This window comes from Danio rerio, chromosome 10 (genome assembly GCF_052040795.2).
Source record: "Danio rerio strain M-AB ecotype USA chromosome 10, GRCz13ab, whole genome shotgun sequence".
Taxonomy (NCBI): domain Eukaryota; kingdom Metazoa; phylum Chordata; class Actinopteri; order Cypriniformes; family Danionidae; genus Danio; species Danio rerio.
In genome coordinates this window covers 24014479-24039204 of record NC_141030.1, presented here as the reverse complement: position 1 = coordinate 24039204, position 24726 = coordinate 24014479, and the positions used below count along the sequence as shown (strand labels likewise).

At 36.9% G+C, this 24726-nt stretch overlaps 1 protein-coding gene across 6 annotated transcripts in view; it reads left to right on the top strand.

Moving 5' to 3' along the window:
- tacc1 (transforming, acidic coiled-coil containing protein 1) overlaps positions 1–24726 on the top strand; it is a 45823-nt gene that overhangs the window by 6238 nt on the left and 14859 nt on the right. For 2 of the 6 annotated variants that reach the window (XM_087270489.1, XM_087270488.1), the window contains exons 1-3: positions 2092–2289; positions 19633–19736; positions 23464–24475. In XM_087270489.1, coding sequence (XP_087126615.1) covers positions 2225–2289; positions 19633–19736; positions 23464–24475 — 1181 coding nt within the window. In that variant the 5' untranslated portion in view covers positions 2092–2224. Of the gene's footprint in view, positions 1–2091; positions 2290–15015; positions 15481–19632; positions 19737–23463; positions 24476–24726 lie in introns of those variants that run through there. The other 4 variants (XM_087270487.1, XM_087270486.1, XM_087270491.1 and 1 more) reach the window with 2 other exon arrangements.

Genomic DNA, 24726 nt, shown 5'->3' with positions numbered 1-24726 from the left:
AGTGCTGTTATCTGTAGATATATGCACAAGGCAATAGGTTTAAATCAAGAAACCAGCTAAATAAATGTACCTCAGAGTAGCGTGTTCAGACAAGTTGAGTGTAAGCAACTGTGTGAAATCTGCAAATGTGGGTAAAATGTCTCAGGTATATGTGAGGGGGGAACCTTCCTTAACTTTGTGTTTACTCTTACTCTTACTCTTTAATCTTCTACACTTAAATATCTTCTACAAAACTTGGACTATTTTGAAATGAAGGCTGCATGACAAAATTGCTGTTAATAGTTATTTTAGCTACATGTTCTGTAGTTCTGACTGTGGTAATTTTAAAGAAACATTTTCCTTAAACATTTTCACTTATTAATCACACAAAAATATATATATATTTGGCCTAATGCTCAAGCTTCCTTGGAACACTACCAGTTTTAGATTTTCAGTCAATTGTGACTTTAATATCAGTCTGTTTCTCACCCAGAACCATCATATGATATCAAAAACACTTGAAATTAATTGTAAAAGTCATTACTTTTATGATGCTTACTAATCTTTTAATATTTACAACTTACAGTCCCCACCCAATTCCACAGATTAGAAAAATGTTTAAAGATAAATGTTCCATTTATATGTAAATCTTACAACAAATAAATTTATTTTATTCTTATATTGAATATAAAAATATCTGAAAAGACACCAAAATAAATTACATAAATATTTATAATTAACTGTAAAAAATAGTTTCCAAATGATATTATAGACCTATTTTTTTAATTGTTTATTAAACTTTTACAGATACAACAAAGTAATTTTACATAGAAATTTGAAACAAATATTATTCCCACCCCTACCCTCTAAACTAATAAATTACATTTATCAAAGAGAAAAAAGAACAAAAAGAAATAAAAATGAATAAAAATTTAAATAAGTTAGTTGCAAAAAAATCTATAAATTAAAAAAACAAAAATCCTGTACAGAATACACATATAACTTGATAACCCAATATTACAAACATTAAAGCTCAGGTATTTAGACAAAGTACTTAATTACATTTGCTTTGCAATTGAAAGGCCCTAAAATTTAGATTCACAGGTTGTAGAGATACTGACTTGCTCAGAAAAGAAAATTATAAATGGGATATATTAATTCTACACTAAGTCTAAAAATAGACCAATTTATTAATAAAGTAAACTGTACTATATATAAAATATTTTGCAGTTTATTTATTTATTTGAAGAGATCAGATGCAAAAACCTTTAGGTGCCGTCTGAAATTTCCATCGAAAATAAACATTCTCAGCCCCCTTTGCTTATGTTGAGATATTTCACTTTAAAGACCAGGAAAAGGACTTATTCTTTGCCATAAAAGTGATATTACCGAACATACACACAGTAGCCTCATAGAAACGCTTATTTTAGAGAAAAAATTCAGATGGCATTTAGAAGTTTCTGCATCTGAACTATTTATTTATTAACTATAATTTAACTATATTTTATAACTAATATACCTATAATGTAACTATTATTTTTAGGATTGACTCCCTTGTCCAAAGATGAAGATATACTTTTGCATCTAAAAGATTGGTTTAAATAACATCTTATAATCATAAGCTCTGCTGCTTTTCAGTTTCCTCACACACACACAAACTCACACACATCTTTTTTTAGCACATCACATCGTTTGTACCTTGATATGGTCTAAAAAAAGACGAGCTAATCAGATTTGACCCACATTTAAAGTTGAACTTTAATTAGTCAGTCTCAGGAGATCACAGCAACATTTTTAGCAGCCCACAAGAAAAAGAATTACTGAACTTAATCCAAGACCACATGTCAGAGCAAGTCCACATACATACAATCACTTCAGATCATCAGCGCAGGTTTATTCACAGCACAATAAGATAAACCTGTCAGGATGGATGCCTGATGATGCTGATCCCTCCCTGCTACATTTCTATGGTATCTCCAAATGCCTGAGTGACAGCTTCTGAGTGTGTGTGTGTGTGTGCGCATTTAGAGGTCATAATACTGTAGGAGTATGTGTGTGTGTGGTAGGAGGAGCGAGCAGTGGAGAAACAAGCAGTGTTTCAGCATTTCTGACACACTTTGCACCGTCACTGCTGTAGCATTAGGCTGTGTGATTCTTTACTGTCCGACAGGACCCAGGATGGGCCACCTGCTCAGACCATCTTAGAAATATACTAGAATATAAAGACTCCAAACAGATCTGCATCATGGGGGGATCCCAAAGCAAGAAGAGCAATGGGACAAACTCCCTAAAACAGAACAGCATTAGCATGTAAGTTTGACTTCTGTTTTGTATTTCAGCTTTGTATGTTAGTTGTCATGTTGTTTTAGTGGATGGTACACTTAGGGGTTTGAATACTTTGCGTAGTCCTGTAAAAGTGTGGTAAAACCTGGTTAATATCACACTTGTTTGCACATGAAACGTCACTTTTACCATGTCATATGAACTTCCCTGTGTGACAGTAAAGGTGTGGCTGTCATTCTGGAGTTTGTCATGAAGAAATAGGAAATCTGTGATCTGAAATAAAGTTTTAGAAATGTTTTTATGAATTGCCTTTATGCAATACAATGCTTAGTTTAAAGCAAACCCGAGCTCTTGTGCAAATATCTCCACGCCTTTTAGGTACACGGACAAGTTTCATGCCTACATAGCATATTTGTACATCTTTTATTTAGAGAGGAGCTGCCATGAGTGTGATTATATTGCATGTCTGCAGTACAGCAGATGTCTGAAGTGATAACAGCGTTTGTTTATATCTTAAAGACCATCCATAAACCTTATGGCTAATTGCATCATCATCTGTAGTGTGGTAAAGTTGTAAAAAAAAAGACACGTCAGTTGTGTGAAGGTTAGATGAGGAGTTTAACTCAGGCGTATGTTTACATGACAAAGGTGTTCTACTAAAACATAAAGAATTCCCTTTGCGTTTCTAAAACAAACTTCACACACAGGTAACAACGATGCCTGTTTGCATGGATCCACATTAATGTTGACTACAGCTTTCAGTAGAATATGCTCAAGAACTTGTTAAAGTTTGTATTTTCTTGTCATCCTCGAGGTTGTGATAATGGATGACCAAATCTAATAAAAAGGGTTTAAATCTTTAAATTACGTTATTATAACTTATTACATGGCTCTCTCGAATACTAATCAGTTCATGTTTATGTCTATAGCACTTTTATAATGTCAGTTGTGTCAAAGCAACCTAGCATAGAAGTTTAAGTAAATTGAATTTGTGTCAGTCCAGTTTTCAGAGTTGAAGTTCAGTTCAGTTCAGTTGAGTGTGGTTTAATTTTCACTGCTGAAAGTCCAAACACTGAAGAGCAAATCCATCAATGAGAGAATCTGATTGGTCAGTCACAAAATTCCAGGGAATGTTATTCCCAGGTAATAACAGATTAAGCTACTAACACAAGCTAAGCCAGGTACTATGAATCATCTTGACTTGGTAAATGTAGTCTATTTATTATATACGTGTATATATTCTTATTGCTAATGCTACTCTTGACTGTTTGCTACCATTTTTTTTATTTATTGTCTTTCAGCGTAGTCCCTTTATTTATCAGGTGTTGCCACAGCAGAATAAACTGCCAATTTATCCATCATATGTTTTACGCAATGGATGCCCTTCTAGGTGCAACCCAGCACTGGGAAACATCCATGCACTCTCGCATTTACACACATACACTACGGCCAATTTAGTTTATTCAATTTACCTATAGCGCTCGTCTTTGGACTGTAGGGGAAACCGAAGAGGCTGGAGGAAACCCACGCAAACATGGGGAGAACATGCAAACTTCACTGACCCAGCCGGGGCTCGAACCAGCAACCTTCTTGCTGTAAGGTGACAGTGCTAACCACTGAGCCACATTTGTGCAATTAAATAATCATAATAATACATAGTTAATAGTACTTCATGTTGTAGCCCGGATTCAAATTATCCACAGCCAGATCAATGTTTAGTTTTTTCCCCCAATTGTTTCAGTTTTGTGGAATAAGTGGGATAACATACATCCAACTAGTTGTTCTTGCAGATTAAAACTAGTATCTTGCATTAAACTTGTATAAGGTCTTGTTTACACTAGACTAGTGCAGTAAAACGACTGAAAATGCTCCTTGTCCAATTTTTATTGCATTTACCGGCCACTGCAGCAAAGAGGATAGAATCACTTGATCATCCTATCTGTAAAGTCATGTTTGCAAATTTTAATAAAGGGTTATTATTGGTCTGGTTAGCTGTCAACATGGCGCACTGGCCAATGCACAGACGGGTAAAGTCTAGAAGGGATACAGCTGCAGTTACTCTCATCAGTATGTCCAGCCTGAACTCATGAGGAAACGTAACTGTAGGGTATATGCACAGCTAGTGTTTCTTCCCAAACTTCCGGTTATTGGTTAATGTGATTTATTTATTTTTTAAAAATTGTATACAGTTTCTTGTACAACATTGATGTTGTAATGTAATTAAAATACAATCAGGTAAATAGACTTTAGCGTTTAGTTAGTTGTTCAAGTGTAAAACGAGATGAAAAGCCGTTTACACGCAAGCACCGTCAGGATCAGCTGACTAGCGCAGAAACTCCGTTGAAAATACTGGGGTAAAATTCATTTTCATATTTTAAAGACATGGCGTGGAAAAAATATAATTTAATGCAGTGCTTCTTATACATTCTGTGACCCACTGTATATCATATCATGCAGTGAAGATCATTGATTTTTAAAGAAAACAGACTTTAAATCTGCCATTTTTGTAACAGCATACAGTTCAAAGGAAGCGTTTGACCCAGGTTACTGAAAAATTAAAAGCCCTACATATTTCTGCATGCACCCCATTCGTGCGAGTTCAGCCGTACAAAAATGTACAAATTTAAAAAGGAGGCGTAGAGGTAGACGTTAATAAAATACAATTGAATGGCTAATTTAATAAATAATATAAATAATTCCCATTATAATTAATATTTCTACATTACTGTGAGGGGTAGGTTTATGGTTGGGGGATAGACAATAATAATAATAATAATAATAATAATAAAAAGTTTTTTCATTGACCCTCTGGCCTTTGTAAAATGTTATTAATTTTGAGTTGTCCAATATTTGTTTTCTTTTTAAAAAAGCCAAAAACTTCACATGGACAGGGACTAAAACACAGTTTTAAAATGAAAATGCAGACTGTTTACAAGCCACTAATACTAAAGGGCTTCTCAAGGTATACATTATCACTTACTTCATAGTGAATAGCAATTACCTTCATTTGTCAGCTCGGCTTGACTTGTGGCGTAATTTGTATAAATGATTTGTATATTCAAATGTATGAATGATTCATATCTTCAGGTTCAGCTTGTATGTGACGTGGACTACTCTTACAGCACGATAAGTGTAGCGTTGGTGAGAAATTCTCCTTGCGTGACCCCAAGTTCATTAAGTTTTGGTTGGAAGTTTTTGCATCTGGATCTTAAAATCAGACACACGACGCCTCTAATTAAGTGCAATTTACATGACATATGAACAGCAGATCATGTTAGAAAGGTTCAAGGTTTTTTACTTGTCAGGTTTTCATGCTTGTTGTACAAACACAGAGCATAAAAATAGCTTCTCCATGCTGGTTTTCCCTTCTTAGAAACACACTCATCAATATTGTCTTTTTCTCAGTCTGCAGGTCATGTTGTCAAGAGGGGAGTATAGTTGGGACTGTAATTGGAGAAAAACAGACTGTTAGAACAGACATTGGTCTCTTTGTAAATGGATTGTTAATAAGGAGTTTGTGTGATAAATGTTTGCTTGTGTTTTGAGGGGGTCGACTAGAGGGGGTTTTGGGTCACAGGGGCAGAACTGAAATATATTCTGCATTTGTGCATATGATTAAGGGTTTGTTTGTGGACAATGGCATTCTTGTTGGATTTGTGTGTTGTGGGTTATTATGCATGGAACTATACAAATTAAGATGTTTATGAGGGTACGGGGTACATGTATTAGTCTACCAATACTGTGTACTATTGTTTTTTGTGAGTTTGGGGATCAGTCAGTTTAGTTTTTGAATGGAAAATCTTTTGCTCCTCAAGACTACAGTAGTACAATTGTGAAATAATATGTTTATTGCTGTTTAATTCTCTTTTCTGTTTTTCCACTATTCTACTATAGTGTACTATAGTCTACTTTAGTATTATCAATATTAGTTATTATTATCACTGTCAGGCTTTTTTTAATCTTATATTTTTATAAATAAAAACCTCATAAAAAATTTTTAAAATAGAAACTTTCAGTCACTCAAATGTAATGCATCCATTATAAATATAAGTATTAATTTATTGAAAAAAAGATAAGAGAGATAAGCTTTAATTTATTTTTTAATATATTGTCACCTTAAAATTATAAGGTTCTATCTGACATTTTTGCCAAAATTGAGTTATTGACATATTCTAATTAAATGATAACTTATTTACATTATGGGATGTTTTTCATAAGTCGTTTACAATTTAAGATTTTTTTATTTAATAAAAAAATGTTACACACATACTGTTTGCTACTTTAAAGCTCAATATCTCAAAATCATTCAGAAGGCAGATAGAACCTTATAATCCAAGGTAATGATGTGTAATAATTTAATAAATATTCTATAATAGTTCTTTTGTAGGCATGTAATATAAAATATATTAATTAATTTACAGTCACGTGCTCAGCTGCTTGTGTGTATAGTCCTGTATCTGGCCAGCAGATGTAGCCAGTGTGCTGTATTGTCCATTGGCTCAAAACATTTTCTGAAGTGATTCATTCTAAACCTGTGATTTCAATATGAGATATTGTTTTGTTCCATCTGCAAAGCACGTCATTTTAGCACCTGAAGTGTTACAGATAGCAACTCTATTTTTATTTATTTATTTATTGAGGTTTTACAAGTTTTTAAAATGAAATGTGAGATCATTATTGGATTCATGCACGTGCCGTAGATTGCTGGTTAGATTATCTGACTTTAGTCAAATTACTCTTATATAAGCTAATATCCTTATACATTTATTATTATGACCCCAGCTACTTTATACTTTACAAGTATGAACTATAGCTATACTTTACGTTTCTAGTTAAACACTAAATATGAATAAAGATTAGAACAAATTATCTCAATAAATAAAACAAATTCTTTTCAGTTTTTTTCAATTTAATTTTTGTCAGTGTTGCCATATGATAAAACAAAATATAAGAATAATTTTTGAGCATAAAATATATAACATAAAAAACTTTTTTAATTGAACTTGTAAATAATCTATATCTATAATTATAATGTACTTTTTATATCTATAGACTGATAAAGCTGTGAGAGACACTTGTCCCATTTCCTAAGAAGCGTTTAACCTTTTGATATAGTCCCATTTGCACTCCTTTTATAAGTAAGTTCAGGTTTTAACCACAAGATGGCTCTGTAAATTAATGAACCATGAGCTGTGCGTGGTTACACCACCTGACAAAAGTCATCACCTATCTGTGTTTTAGGAACAACAAATAATAACTTGACTTCTAGTTGATCATTTGGTATCAGAAGTGGCTTATATAAAAGGCAAAGGACTATAGATTACGCTTATTTTACCAGAATAAAATATGATCATGCCTTGATTTTTAATTAATTATTAAGGTCTGACTTTGCTTAGAAAAAAAGTCTTGCCCCTTAACAGAAATAATGTACAGTATAGAATCATGATGGAATGAAAAAATAATAAATATTGTGTATGACTCCCATGAGCTTGGAGGACTGCATTCATACATCGCTCACTGAAAAAAGTGTTGCATGCAGAACTGTTGCAAATAATTTGTTTGTGTTGAATTTAAACAAACAAATTAAGTTTAGTAATGTTCAACTTAATTTGTTTGTTTAAATTCAGCCCAAATAAATTGTTTACCACCTCTTAACATAAAGAAATTGAGTAAATCCAAGGAATAATCTTTGAATATTTTTTTTCAGTGCTGCAACAACTCAAATAACTTATTAATAAAGTCATCTGGAATGGCAAAGAAAGTGCTCTTGCAGGACTTTTAGAGTTCATCAAGATTCTTTGGACTCATCTTTAATGCCTCCTTCATCTTACCCCAGACATGCTCAATTCAGTTTATATCTGGTGACTGGGCTGGCCAGTCCTGGAGCACCTTGACCTTCTTTTCGTTCTGGAACTTTGATGTGGAGTCTGAAGTATGAGAAGGAGCGCTATCCTGCTGAAGAATTTGCTCTCTTTAGTGGTTTGTAATGTAATGGGGAGCACAAATGTCTTGATATCTCAGGCTGTTGATGTTCCCATCCACTCTGCAGATCACTCGTACGCCCTAATACTGATTGTAACCCCAAACCAAAATTTTTCCTTCACCAAACTTGACTGATTTCTATGAAAATCTTGGGTCCATGCTGGTTCCAATAGGTCTTCTGCAGTATTTGTGATAATTCGGATGCAGTTTAACAGAATCTACCTTCTTCCACCAAATGATCAACTAGAAGTTGTTATATTATTTTTATTTATTTTTTGCTCTTACAACTAGGATCAATGAACAGACTTTTGTCAGGTAGTGTATAATATACTGCTCAAAAAATAAAGGGAACACTTGGAGTTACATTGTGTTGTTTAAGTGTTCCCCTTTTTTTGAGCAGTTTCTGTTTCCTTATTATTGTTCCTTATAAATATCATGAGTTTAAATAGTTCAAATTATTCACATATTATGGTAATGTTCCTCTCATTCATACTTATATCATACCAAATGGATTCTATTTGATTGCAATAACCTAACAATCAAAACAAAAACTACTTGCTAATCTCCTAGCTTTTATTAACCCAAGATTAAACATAAGAAAAAACCCTGTGTGTTTCTGGACTCATGTTGCGATACACCCTTTATTTTGAAGGGAGTGGTTTTTCTCATGTGAGTTGTTTTTGGACAGCTGTTCTCCCTGCCTTGTGACTCCAGTAAAAATAACAATGATTATTGCCCTGCTGCAAATAGACCAGACCTCTAAATGCATTTATATAGATTAAAGAACACTATCGCTAGTCGACTGTTTATTGTCCATCACTTTCCAGTCTTTTCTGGAAACATGAAGTGTGGCTGATTGTGCTATTTTTAGCTCCCGCTTATACACAACGAAGCATAGCCGTATGTGCATGCATTGTACTGCAGACACAAATGGCCTGATTACAGCTATTTCTCACGTCACTGAAGATTTGTTATATAAGATAGCTCTGCCGCCTCGTTTGCGTCCTTTAGCCTCAGTCTAGTTCTGTCTGTTATTATTACACCTCATCACAGATCTAATATTCAGAGGCTGAGTTATAACACAGCGAATCTCCCTAGCAGCAGATGTCATCATTCACACTCACGCAAGATTGGATGCTGGGAGCTTAGAGGAGCTCGTGCTGAACCTGGCTCTGAACACGGGAATATCTTTGCCCTAATGGTTGAAGGGGTGTCATTTTTATGATGTGGTGATCTGGCCTGACGTTAAATTCAAAGGCTGTGGCAGCTGTGTCCAGAAAATAATAGCATAAACAAATATAAATAAGGCAGTCAAATAAGTATTTTAACTAAACACATGTCAGGTGTGGAAAGTGTGGGGAAAAATATTTATTTTTTATATATATATATAATTATTTTTAGGGTTTTTTCATGTTTATTGTATAGGACAATAGAGTTGAGAGAGAAACAGGTTCTGCAAAGGAACTCGATCCAGAAATTGAACTTGGGTCACCGTGACCCCTGACCACCTCAATGCAATAGACAATTTCAATGTGTTCATGTCATTGGTCCATGAAGATTTCCTGCTTGTTATCAAACTATTTCATAACTGTAAAGAGGCAATTCAATCGGCTATTCAAACAGCTATGATAACTTTATTTACAATCAATATGTGGCTCTTTTTGGATTCTTGGAAGCTATAGAAATTAAAAAAAATGTAAAGCAGGAAATACGTTGGGACTATTGTTTTTGTTGACATCTCTCAAAGTGGTCTATATGTACTGTAAGCACACTTAACCACTAGGTTAAGACATGGCAAAAACACGTTAGGGGTGTTTTCATCCACTCTAGGGTGATTTTGGTAGTCTTAAGTTGGCCACATCTTTCTCTGTGTTCCAGCAAATGGACTGATTTTTGGTGACAACTTATTTTGACACCTCTTTTGGGAAAATGCTTTGAAATATTTCAAAAACTCAACTACATTCTGAGCAAATTTACTACCTTTTGTTATGTTGGTGGTGGTTGTTGATCCATTACTTCTATTATAATGACATTTTTTGATTGCAAAGCCACGACAGCATATGATCATGCATTCTTGATTGTTGGTGCTTTTACATGTTGGGAAGATGTAAAATCTGTAATTTGTACAGTTCATCAACAGTTGCAAAATAAAGCTTAGTTTCTGCCTCTATATGGTGTTTAGTGTATATGTGTGTGAGAGAGAGACCTTTGCGCAGTTATCTTGATGTGTCTTTTTTTAATTACTCTTACTCAAACTAACATCTTTATACATTTATGACTATGACCCTAGCTACTTCATACTTTACACGTATAAACTATAGCTATACTTATACTTCTAGTTAAACACTAAAAATGAATTGGTAAGATTAGGACAAATTATCTAAATCAGTGGTTCTCAAACTTTTTTCATCAAGTAACACCTCAGAAAAAAATTGTCCCTCCAAGTACCACCATATGACCAGTATTGAAATGCAGTAGTGTAGTAGGCCTAATTAAGCAGCTACAACTCTGCACAGTTTAAAAACGTGGCAGATTAATTACTATTATTAATATTATTTATTATTTAAACCCTATAAATAGTTTAAACATCAACACTGCTGTGTTTATATGTAAAAAAATAAAAAATAACATGGCAACGTTTAAATGAAAATGCGCTTTTAAAAGTTCTTAAAAAGTGAAAAAAAATCTCCTATACGTAAATGTAAAGTGTTAACCTATAGTATCCTATTCATCAAAGCCTGGAAATGCTGCTTGGACCTCATAAATATAGGCTGTATGTCATCATATTCATTTAAGAACCATTTTTGATACATTTTGAAATATATGTTGCATGTACATATGACATATTGGATTACTCTGCGTACCACTAGAAGGCAGCCCACGTACCACAGTTTGAGACCACTGATCTAAATAAATAAAACATCTGAAAAAAATCTAAATAAGCAGGTCAGCTATCAAAACATAGTAAAAATAGTAAGTGTATGCACACACACATACTATAATCTGCTATTTTATTTTGTAGAACTACATATAGAAGCCAGAATTTTTTTGCACTCACCTATTTAAAGGGTTAACGCTGCCATCTGATGGTCAACTGTTAAAATTAAACATTTTACCTCTTCCCAACAGGGAGAACTACCAACATTCAAGAATGCATGATTATATGCGCTGCGTCCCATTTCGCCTGCTGTCCATCCTAAATAGTGTTTGAAAATAGAATTAGTATGTCCCAAATCATAGTGTGTTGAAAAGAGTATGCCAAAGGCTCCCAGAGGTTTACTATGTCCAGTAAAAATTTTAAGTTGTAGAACGGTCCATACTCTAATAGCTGATATTGCCCACAATACATTCCACGTTGGACGTGAATTTGATTAGAACTACAAACGCAGGTGAAAAGTGTAAATAAACTACAAACATGATGGGGGTGCGAGACTAACCGTCAGATTGAGAGGCTTCAGTAAAGATGTTTGTATAACTGTTAATTAATATCTAGCCAACTGGAAAATATTTAAATTGCGTTTTCTATGTTATATTTTATCTACAACAACAATACTGAACTTATATAAAGACGTATTTGGACATTTGGACATAGTATAAGTATGCGAATTGGGACGCAGCAATGGTGTCATGACTTTGTAATCAAAAAATGTCATTACAATGGAAGTCAATGGGGCAAAAACAGCCATAAACATAATGAAAGGGTAGTAAATTTGAACAGTACACAAGGCTTAAGATTAAAGTAATGTTGCTCAAACCCCAGTTTGCATGACAGAGAAAAAGTACATTTTAAAATGTATTTGCATAAAAATTTATTCCAGATTTTAAACAATATTTCACAATATAATTTTATTGTATTTTTTATCAAGTTAAGTGCAGCCTTGGCAAGTAAAAAAAAAAACATTATACAATATTTCTCAACTTTTGACTGGTAGTGAATCTCAGTAAAGGAATATGTCAAAGGATCATAAAAATCCCATGTGTTTGAGTCTTAGGTTTAAACCTTGCTTACCTTTGGTTTTGGTGAAAGTGGCTTGTGCAAAGCTTGACTGGTCACATGTAAATCTCACTGTACCTTTATTCTGTAAATGAGTGTTGAGTCTCACTCTGGACACACCCAAAACCAACTGATTGGAATTCTTCACATTTTTCATCCCCCTTTGTGTCTCCTTTGTGACAAACAAGTGATTTTTTTCCTTCTTCAAGTCCAAATCATTGCATTCAGTCAGACTGTTGGGTGGGTCCAAACACAGAGCTTCAGAGTCTTCAATCTGTTCGACACTCCAAATGTGGAAACAGTAATTACAAGCACTGAAGCACACTCCCTTAGGACTTTCTCAACCAAATGAGAAACCATCCTCTGAAGCCCTGTTTGATTTGCTTGACATCGTGTTAACGTGAAAAGTTCTGAGACCTGTGCCCCGGTCATTGTTTTGGGGAATGGGGAAAGCTAGGCTTCTTGCCCTTTTTGGGAAGCCTGTTTTCTTTGATGTTGTGTGTTTTCTTTTATTCTGGCTTCTGTGGGGGCTCTTGCCAAATTTTCCACGTGTGTTTGAAATGTGAGCCCTCCTTGTGTCGTCCTTCTCAACTTGCATAATGGAATCTCAGCCTCACATCTTGAGCTTATGGTCTTAAAACCTCACGATCGCGTCATAATGTATATGGGTGGTCGTTTATTTGGGGAAAAAAATCCACAAATGAAAAACAGATCTTTTCATTAAAATGTCATGCCCTCATTTACATATGCAAGTAAAATGGTTGTCAACTTATGTCTAAAATCTCTCCAACAGCTTAAAATAAGATTTGTATTAAGACTTGTTTGGATTTATATAACATAAATGAGAAGTCCTACAGGAATATGTAGCAGAAAACCCTTGAAATATTTACATTATATATAGTTGCCACAGCCATATCACCCTGCAGCCCAAGACCGGTTACTCACTAAAGTTAAGTAGGGCTGAACCTGGTCAGTTTCTGGATGGGAAAGCACATGGGAAAACTAGGTTGCTGTTGGAAGTGGTGTTAGTAAAGCCAGCAGGTCTCAACCTGAAGTCTGTGTCAGTCCTAATGCCCCAGTATAGTGAAGGGGATGCTATACTGTCAGTGAGCACTGTCTTTTGGATAAGATGGACTCTCTGTGGTCATTAAAAAAGTTCCATGGCACTTCTCGTAAAGAGTAGCGGTGTAACCCTGGTGTCCTGGCCAAACTCCCTCCATCAGTGCTTACCCATTATGGCCTCCCAAACATTCCCATCCATCGAATTGGCTCTATTATGGTCTTTCCACGTATAGCTGGTGTGTGGTGAGTGCATTGTCCTGTGGCTGCCATTGCATTATGCAAGTGAATGCTGCACACTGGTGGTAGTGTGGAGAGACACCTTCATGATTATAAAGCACTCTGGGTGTAGGTCATACACAATAAACACGCTATATGAATACACACTACTACTACGTTGTTTTAAAAATACACAATATTTTCTTAAATTCTGGATGATTATTTTAGGTACACAGGCATCTAAAGAGCTTACAGGGGACAATGTATATCCGTATAGGCTTAATCCAAATGCTGCACCATCAATTTTCCCCACAAGGAATCTAAAGACCCCAGAAATTTAATGAAATTTGCACTGAGAAACTGCTGAGGCAAAAAATGCTAAATGAAGTTTGCCACTAAAGGAGAAAAGTCAAGCTTATTCACAGAGAAATCAACAATTCATAATTTTACAGCATTTAGCCTTTCTTGTCTCTGAAGTTAATTAGCGGTTATGCAAGTGGGTCTAGATTCCTTTTGGGGGGAAAATTGATGGTAGTGAAAACTTGCCTTCTCTTATTGTCCTTACATTTAGAATCTACAACCAAAATCTGTACTATGTGATGTTATTTTCATATTTAATGTTTTAAGTTGTTTTGCTGTAAAAATAGAGGTTTTCAGTTCACTATCATTTCTCACGATATTTTGTCAAAGCTTAATTGAGCTACAGCTTCAAGAACTATTCGGGTTGTGAGAGTAGCTCTTGTGATGGCAACCACCATCAACACAGCCTCATCGGGGTTGTATTTTTAGACTGTTGACAGTGGTCAAAGGATGTGGTTGTGGTGCAAAATTGAGATACTTGGTGCCTTATCCATCATCCAAATCCTTGAGTAGGGTATTTTGCTGATTAGGATTATGTAAGTGCACACTGATAGTACTTTATGTTAGTTATGTTAGAAGTCCTTTTAAATGTACTTTGGTATTTTTTCCCCAATTCAATTCCCTGACTTTTGTTTAGATACAGCAGAAGTCTTGCGGTCAATTTTCCCCTTTGGAAAAGGATTTTGGTTTGAGTACAAATTAGTCACAGGAGCGCTGGTTTCCCCAGGCAATCTGCTCAGGCATTCCAAACAGGTAGCAATGTGTGTGTGAAAGGATAAGTGAGAGAACAGGTTTTCCTGGTTGTGAGCCGGAGCTCAAGGCTAGAGATGGTTAATGGAAAAAAGACTGAGGAGGAGCTCAGCTCTGCATTCCACAGTCTCCCTACCGAAACCACGGAGCCCCCCTCTCCCTTCTCTTCAACCTCGGTCTGTGCTCCCTACTTCTGCTTTTCATGAGAGAGGCAGCTCTGCTTGGGAAGGACGCTACCATTCCTACGCCACAGGGGCTGCAGGATCAGCTGGACCAGAGATGCAGGCACTCTCCATTCTCCTCCCCCCATTAGTTTCTTCTCAATAGTCTGATCCTGAAAAGGAGGGGTTGATGGGGGAGTTATCTGGCAGCCAGCTGATCTTTGCTGTGGTATTCTGCGAGGGAAAGGAGGAGACTGAAACTCTTCGCTACTCAGCCGTACTGACATAGAGGAAGCTGCTGTGAGAGACATCAACAGTCGCGTGAGAGGAAGGAAGCTGTGAAGCTTTTGCGACGAAAACATGCAACGCAGCTTCAAGACCACGTGAAGTATTGCCTGAGAAAAACATCTGCAAGAGAGGAGGAGAGAAATAGAGGCAAGGAGAGACTGACTCACTTGTTTGGATTCGCCCACAAAGTGTTCCTGTAGACGCTTGGCGTGTCACCAGCAGGAGGTCGAAGATGTCTTGGCTGTCACCCGTCCAATGGGCCAAATGGACCTGGTCTGCCGTTAGAGGAGGAGGAGAGGAGGAAGGTGAGACTGATTTGGGGATGGACGACGAACCCCTCACGGAAGAGGCGAGAGAGACTATACCACGATATCAAGAGGACGACGAAAGATCTCATGGCTGCAGGCAAGTCTAAAACCTAATGAACTGCACAGCATGAGGATGTGCTTTACAGAGAGGGACGAAGTTGGGGTTTCAGGTTGCTTTTGAGAGAGGAAGTATCTGTTATATTCCATCAGCGATTCTCTTAATTTCTTTTCTTAAATCACGTCCGGGTTCAAGATCAGCAATAGAGGCCAACCTAGGAAAGAGTGCTTTCAGAGCCACCTGTTTGAGTCTGATGATGGTGTTAACTGTTCTGAATGCTGTGCAGACAGCCATGGCTTAGCAGCCAGCCACATGGATCAAAGCAGTCAGAGATCAGAGGCTCTGAATGTCAGTGTCTGTTGGTGCTCAAGTCACGGTTGGGGAAAGTGGCGTATACACATGTTCGTTCATCTGTATTGAGTGTTCTTAGTGTGTTTGTGGGTGTTTTCAGCTGCATTGGGGGATTTCCTTAGGAAGTGTGCTTGGCTCATGGTCTAGCTGTTAGTCTAATGTCTCCCTGGGCTCAGATAAAGATCACAGTTTAACCGTTCTTCTCTCCCAACCCCCCAAATGTGACATGGCTAATTTCCTTGCCCATAGATAACACTATCTTTCCTGGCACTGTTTGTTAAAAAAGGAACCTTATTTGTTCTTCAACTCATTAGTAGTTCAGGGTTAAACTTAGGGTTTAAGTTTTGAAGGAACCAATAATCCTGACCACTCAAAGCATTCTTTTTTTAAACCAAAGCCAACACTGTTTTTATAAACTTAGGTTAATAGAGGTATTCAAACCATATGTCATATCTAGAGACCAACAGCCACTCATAGCATCATAACTCCTTACAAGTATTGTGCAAGCACATAGCTACTCTTCACAACAGCTTAGCATTGTTGCAGTGAGTTTAATCAGGCAAACACCGCTATTCCTTAGAATATCCATAAATGTAGCTTATCTCAATGTTTGTTTATATAATGTTTAATTAATATCTATCACCCTGGCAAAAATAATGTTTTGGTTTGGTTCCTCTGAGATATATTGTTGACATCCTGTCTATGTGCTGTTGTTGAACTGTCTGCTAACATTCCGTTCCTGGAAGAATCCTTTCTTTCCCAACGCCTCGCAGCCTGAGAGACTGCCGCAGATTAATCACTACACAGACCTGAACAATGGCCCAAAAGAGTGGCAGGATCATGAAAGTTGTAGATGTACTTAGAAAAGCACACAGTAAGCCACCCACACATTCTGTAGAGAGCTACTCATTTCTATGGAGCCCAGTGTGAGTCAACACAAGCAGCGTGAGATTTTATGAAAAACAGTGCTTTGGGCTTACCCTTTTAAAATAAGAGGATGTTTGAAGGTAGCAACATGATGAAAGTAATAATTTTGCAAATCTTTTTCTAAACCCTTTGATAGACCTACTGATAATATTTAATTTATGCAGTTTTTTCTTGCAAGTTCCTCTCTTTCTCTTGTGTTTGTTTGCCCAGCAAGTAGTGATTGCTTCCCTAACGGTATTATAGGACTGCAGGTGGCCTAGTGCAACAAGACTGGGCAGTTCTCCCAGATTTGTGGACCAATCTCTCCCTCTCTTTCACACACTAGATTAACAATTCTTCCTATTCAGCTCAGGCTCATGGCCTCTATGCTCTGTTGTGAGTGTGGTGTGAAAAGGATAGTTCACCCAAAATTTGAACTATCATTCTAATGATATGTTTACATAACAACAATGCAGTCTAAAAACCTTGTGCGTTTTGGCCATTCATATATAATCTACATAACAATTGGTGTTTTGGGAGCCTAAAAGACCACACCTTCAAAACCGGTTTCAATGTGTGATCTTCTCAAATTGCGAATTACGTTTACGAATAAAAAGGCCTTAAAACAGTGATCTCATGCATTAAGGATTATATGTTGAATCTATAGACAGGCTTGAGAACTTAAATGGGTGGTCCTTATTTTTAAGGCTTGATTGTGTACATTAGATTCAAAGCAATGTGTGCGTGTGCTTCATTTGTAGAAAATCACGTTATGTTTTCATATATCATACTTTGCTACTCAGCTAACATGAAACCAACTGTCAAATTTCCTAGTTCCTCCAAAATCCTTCCCTTAAGAGGCTCTGATTGGTCAGCTAACACAATGTGATGTGATTTGTGGATTGTAAATGCGTCACGCCTCCACAAGCACACTCTTTTGTTCTGTGTAAATACTGTCAGTCATAGTAGCTGTTAGCTGTATTAGTTTGATCCTGAATCAGACAGAAAATGAAGAGGGCACAGATAAACCTCATGCCTGTTCTCGAAAATAAAGTGTCTTTCATATAGATTCAGGTTATAAGCATGTGTAAGTAATATAAAACGTTCACGTATCTTTTGCGAGTTTATTATTTGAATTGTAGAATGCACAGAAAGCGGCCACATAGAGAGACACTGAAGCACTGCTGAAGATTAGGGCTGTTTACGGGGTTTGACCGAAAAATATGAATTTGTACCTAAATTGTTAACAGCATGTCCCATTGTTATTATCATTGTTTATGTCCTTGCTACAACATACCATTAACGCTAGAAACTGTGCATGTAACAGATCAGTTTTAACAAATAAAAATACTTACTGGTTGTGGCACACAATCCACAGCTTCTTCTATTATGGTTGGAGCTGCTCCTTCTTTGAGGAGTTTGAGATTCTGGAAGCTGCACTTTGTCAAATGCTAGACCTATATCTTTATTGAAATTCTCCGGAACATAATAAAAATTAAATTGTAAGCACGTCTTTGTGTTGTGTCCTTTGGAAGCCCAAATACAAAAACAGAAAAAGCTCTATGGAAATAGCAGCTTTAGGATTTAGGATTTTATCTTTCTCTGCTATGACGTTACAGCGCCTCTGGCCACACCCTTTTATGCTTCCATTCAGCATGCGGTAGGAACTTCCAATAAAAACAACACTCTTCCAGCAGTTTTTAGTTGCATCCAATTTCTCATTTGTCAAGAGGGGCATGCCGGAAATGTTCCCGAATAAAAGTGAAAGTGCCAAACTGCAGTTAAAGTCTACAAATTTGTAATGAAACACCCTAAATTACATGAAACTCCAGAGGAAAAGCGGATAGCGCGGTGACGCAAAGCCTAATCTAATTATGTGCTATAACATCATGTAAAACAGGATCATGAAAGAAACATTCAAAAAGCAACTCATGTAAAAGCCTTAATCTTATTTTTGTCTTAAGTAGATTATGGCAAATAATTCGATTACTGATGTCCATGTAAACGTAGTTAATGTCTCCCTTTGCATTGAACTTTAAGCATTTTACACTCAGAGTTGTTTGTTCAAACAGCTTCATTATACATCAACTAAAGTTTAAATATGATATCGTAGTGGACCACCCCTTTAAGAAATTATTACAAATAATGACAAAGATTAATAAGTAATTACATAGTGACTGGTCTAATGCATAATATTTTGTGGGTCTGTGTGAACAGGGATTGTTTTGAGTTTTTCACAAATGCAAAGGAAAGCATTTTTGTAGGCAACTGTACTGGTCATGTTTTTCCAGTTATTGTGCAATGAATGGCTCTCAAGTCAACATATGTTATATGCTGAAATGTAGGTCATTATTCCCATAAAATCTATCACATGCCTCTACACGTCTTAGAAAATAACAAAATAAATAAATAAATAGAAAATCTGCTTTAGTGACACTTTTATGTGTCCTCTCTGAAACTTGAGAGTGTAATGCATAATGCATTCTTTGTTTTTCCATGGAAGAAATAAAAGCATATGGGTTTGGGAACAACATGAGGATGAGTTCGTAATTCGTCAAAAGTGATTCATTTTCAAGTGACCTACTCCTTTTATGTAAAAAGCTCTTCTTACCACATACAACACAGCAGATAAAGTGAATATTGCAGAAAGTACTGGTGTAGCAGCTGGGATACATTGTTACTATTTAATGAGGACATGATGTGCTTAGTTTACTTTTGTTTTGCCAAAGGCTAAAGCTAATATGCAAAATGTTTTATTAAATATTGATGTCACTTGATGATCTGATGATGAATTTTTTACTTGTTCTGAGATGAGCATCATTTATCTGATTTAAATCAAACTGTGCCAAATAACCATTGCAAAGCTCTATTGTCAACATAGTAAAGTTCTAAGAACTGTGCTGTGACTAACAGGACTCTTTATTTTTCCATTAGTTCGGATTCAGAAGGACAGTTTGAGACGCCTGAAGCTGAGACACCTGTCCATCAGCCATTTAAAGAACTATCAGCACTGGATCAGCCAATCACAGAGAGCTCAGGTAAAGTAAGACCTCCTATAACTGAGAATCACACGGTAGATGTACAAAGCACCTGCCACTACACATGCTTCTGCTGCTCTCACGCAATGTGTTGTTGCCATGGAAACATGCAGAACGTATATCCCTTAGTGGTTTGTGAGCAATTTGTAAATGCTGGATTTTTTTTATGGATCAATCTTAATAGTATTGCTGATAGGATTTCATGTAATTCCTAATATTAATTGATGCTTTACCTTAAAATTCGAGTAGGCGTATTGATATTAATTACATTAAAATGTTAGCACAGATAATTTGCTTAAAAGGAAGCAAATAAATTTAGCCTGATTCATTTATTACTAAGAATAATCAATCATACACATTTCTTCATGCCCCAAAATCTTTCATTATAACAAATCAAATATAAAAAAAAGATAAAATTGTTTAGAAGAATGAGTTGTTTATGCTTTAGCCACTGTGATTTACAGTATAAGGCCTCAACAGGCTGTAAAATAAAAGCTCGATTTTGACAGCAGATTTCAGTTCCATTTCCTTATCTAGAAAAGTTTGTAGAAAAGCTTGTTTTCTTTATATTTTCCTCTCCACCTTCAGACATGTGTCCAATTTCAGGGCAGTGCACCATATAACTAACTGAAAACAGCTGCAAGTCTCCAGACTCTTTTTGAGGCGTTTTTCTGCCCATTAAAATCCCATAAACACACTTAAATCTGACTCGTCTCTACCATATGCATGTACATGAAAACATGTGTATCTTGTTATTTTTTTTCGCATTTTGAAATCTTATTTTAGAGTCTGAGTGAAGCTCTTTGTGGATGAGTTTCTGTGTTTTACGTTACAGAGATTCAGCAGGACGACACAATCTGGCCTCAGCTAGAATCAAAACAGTGCAAACAGTATTAGTTACTTAAGTGGAGGAGGTTTTGAGGTTGGAAAATAGAGTTTTGGGTAAAGAGAGGCCCCTGACCCAGTGTGGGAAAAGCGCACAGCTTGGAATTCAAGAGTTTGGAATTGAACAAAAGCATTCGCTCCACTCACAGCACTTTTATCAATGGACAAGGTCAAAGGCTTGCAGGCACGAACATCATGTGATTTAGATCTTTTCTCTAAATGACACACACAGACACACTGACACACACATTTGAACTCATTGAAATTTTGCTAGCTCACCATTTTTCTAATTTACTAATGCTGTCTTTTAGTTTACATCTAGAAAACTAAAATGCCAAGTTTTTGAGAAAGTTTTGTTGTGATTTGCAGCATACTTCAGGCTAAAAAAGGCAGTTTTTCCAAGCCTACGTGTCGTGGTTTGGATTGCTTGAGCAGACCGACAGTAAAAGTTTGGCTCCTGCTGCGCACAATCCAGTTTCCACCACAGACATCCTCATCCTCTCAGCAGTACAGACACACTCCAGTGCTAGCTGTCTGGAATAAACGTTTTCATGGCTAGCAGCGCTTTAGCCAGAATTTGTGGTTATGTAAACAGAAGGCTTCTTTTGTCCCTTCCCAAGGCACTAAATCCTGCTGCATCTTAGTCAGACATTAGTTTCTTTCAGACGATAGAGAATATGCATTATTTACTGTAGAATTGCCTTTCCTAACCATAATGCTCAGTCATGCACATGGTCATTGTTATTGTTCTTTAAGACTGAATTCATTAATATATGTGACAGCATTATATATTTGCCAGGGATAAGTGTTCTTATTATTTTTACCATTGTTATATAATCAAACCATTCTGACAAGTATCTCATTGGGTTGGAGATGGAAGCATTTGTGTTGTGTTAGTTCATGCAGACTGATGCAATTCCTGCTCACTTTGATGAAATAAACATGGTCAAGGCATAACACTCCCACCACAAAGAGGAAGCTCTAGTCACGGCTACTAGCACTGGTTGCATAACCGTTCACATTGTGCCTGATGATTCGCATGTTCACATGCCAACCATAGCTTTCAGAGACTGAAAGGATCAGGGGTCTTGAGCCCCTGCCTCTGTAATCTGTAATGATGACTGAAGTGTGCATTCTATACAAACATTATTGCCAGAGTGCTTTGCATTTGACCCATGGGGAGCACAGGACAAGATCCCAACTAAGGGGCACCTCTTCAAATGGAAATCAATTTCATGACTGCCACTTGTGGAGGTTTGTCGAAACGTTTTGTTTTCCAAAGTAGACTATCCTATACGCAGATACCAAGGAGCCTTGACCTCTGGACGTGATGACAAGAGCAACCCCAGAGACTTTTAAAAAGTGCTGAACTGAATGTTTTTATGTCCTCGATGAGAAGGGCAGCCTGATATCTCGTTGAACAGCGAAGGACAGTGTAGTGCCAGCTGTGGAGGAAAAGACACAAAGAGGAAAAGAAAGTTAAAACTTGGCGAAAGCAGGAGGAAGATTGGGTGTAGACCAACTATTGGAAGGTCTGTGGATGGGATTTTGTGATAACAATATTGTGCTGAAGGCTACAGTTGTGTTCATTTTGTACATGTAAAGCAAGTTCCCTAAAATGGTAGTTGGTAAAGCTCAAGTTCTTCTTTTTGGATGTACGGTAGATACCAATGTGTGACAGTTTAGACAGTGCTGGCATTAAAGTTGCATTAAAGCAATTTTCATGCAGTGTTACCATAAAACAGTCTTCGCAATTCTGTCCTAGGGACCCTCACTACTGCACAGTTTGTGTATCTTCCATCATCAATCACAACAAATTCAGATCTTCCAGCAGTTTACTAGTGGGAGGATGAGTTGAATTACTGGTTTTAGATAAGATAGACGTGTAAAATATGCAATGGGTCTAGGCCTCTAAGAGTTTTTGAGAAGGACTACCCTAAACAACTTACTCCAGGTCAATCCCCTGAAGCAGTCTGTGCTAGTCTGTTCAGTAGTTAAAAGTACAATCTTGTTGGGATCAGTCCTAAAACCTTTTGGTTACCAACCCTGACCCTCAACCTCTATAGTATATCCCTCGAACAAACCCAAACTCATGTCACACCCATCAGCACCAAGATTAATGTGTTGGGGCACTAACTGAATTTAGACTTATTTAGCTTAGAGAAACATTCTCCTCATCACTAGACATGTTCTTTCTTGCATGTAAATATTTAGAACAGATAGCAGCTAGTACGTCTCAATCTGAGGTCAGTGCAAAGTCATAGATCTCATTTATAAATAAATCTCTTCCTGTCTCTTAGCAACAGGCTGTTGCATCAAAACCCAGCGATGACTGCCAGTGGGACTGTTTGTCAATGAGAAGTGTGTTATAATGGCTACTGAAAGAGTGCTGACACAATTTCACACATAGTTACTACAACTGAAGTTGTATAGAGGCAGTGTCATGACACAGAAAGGCCATGTCTTATTTCTAGTACATCTGAAATGGGTGTGTTGAAACATCTAGACTACTTTTGTCGTTGATTGTTGCCTAAAGTTGTGCTGCTGCATTTTTATGCCTAAGAAAGGGAAGAGAGGACTATTGTTCAGCTCTTTGCATCCTGTCAGAAGCATTTCCTGCCTTTTCTGTCGTAAGGAAGTCTGTTCTTCAAATATCCTATAGGTTGAACAATAGAGCAAATAGTATGTGCTCTAAGTATATATGAAAGGAAAAGTGAAAACTCCCTGATAGTATATTAGGCGAACGTACTATATTGCAAAATATTATTGCCATATTTCAACAAGATAATTCTATAAATGATCTAGACTGTGATATGAAGTATACCTCTTCTACTTTCTACAGGTTTCTCAGAAGAATATGTAAATCATTTGACTGCCATCACAACAAAAACTCAGAATCTGACCTTGGAAAAGAGCTTTGCTGAGGATGCACCTGCAACAGTCCTGCGGCAGAGCAGTCTGGACTCCACCCCAACCCTGAAACCTAAGTACCAGCTTTCATCTGTTGACATGGATGTGGACCAGCCTGATCCTGATGATGCAGGTGCAACAGAACACAGCAATATCTGCAATGGTCACATTGAGGAACCATCATCAAAACCACAGACCAAGTCTCTCAAGGTTAGACCTCCTTCTCTCCAAGTGAAGTCCCCACTGAATGGTGTTGACCCCAACGAGGTGGACGATGATCCTCCGATACTTCCGAAGGGGAGCTATAACTTTGACCTTGATCAGGTTAATGAAACCATGAATCCATTTCCAACTGGTGGGTCCAAGTTGCAGAATTCTCCACCTGCCAATGCGAGTATTCCTAAATCAGAGTTGATGGATGAAATGCCTGCACAGCCAGTTTTGCTTGAGTTTGGACTTGATGATACTGAAGTCAAGACAGACCCACCCAAAAAGTCTGGAAAAAAGACAAGCAGCAAGCTGACTACTCCAAAAAAACTGCGCCCAAAAGCTGCAGAAACTGCAGCTCCACTACCAGAGACATCCTCAGAACAAAGCCAACAACCACCTGAAAACGCGGATCTCATCAACGTTGATGATATTCCTATTCCTAAAAAATCCTACAACTTTGACCCAAATCAGTGGGACGATCCCAACTTTGATCCATTTGGTGGGAAACAAAAACTTAGCAGCTCGCCGACGCTTCCTAAAGGATCGTATAGTTTTGACCCAGATACATTTGATGACTCTGTTGACCCTTTTAAGTCATCAAAGTCTTTAGGTGGAAGTGACTCTGTTAAACCAACATCTGAGAAGCTAACAGAGAAACTCAAATCTGACGGAACTCCAGAGCAGCGTAAGAAAGCTGGACAGTCTCCGAAAAAAAGCAAAGACAGGATCCTCACGTGAGTGATTATGCCTGACAGACACCCATAAAAGCTGTTGTATGTTTTATCTGTGGCTTTGTGTTGTGTTCCTAGCTAGCTGTTGTGCCTAAAATTAGCAAGGGCGAGCAGTTTGCATCCACTAACATGTTACATTCTTTTCACTTTGTGTTTTTATTTTATTGTTGGTGTTCTATTTGTTTTTTTTTTACATCTCAACTGATAGTCTAATCACACATCTTTCACATGGCCCAATATCACAGTTTACTGTC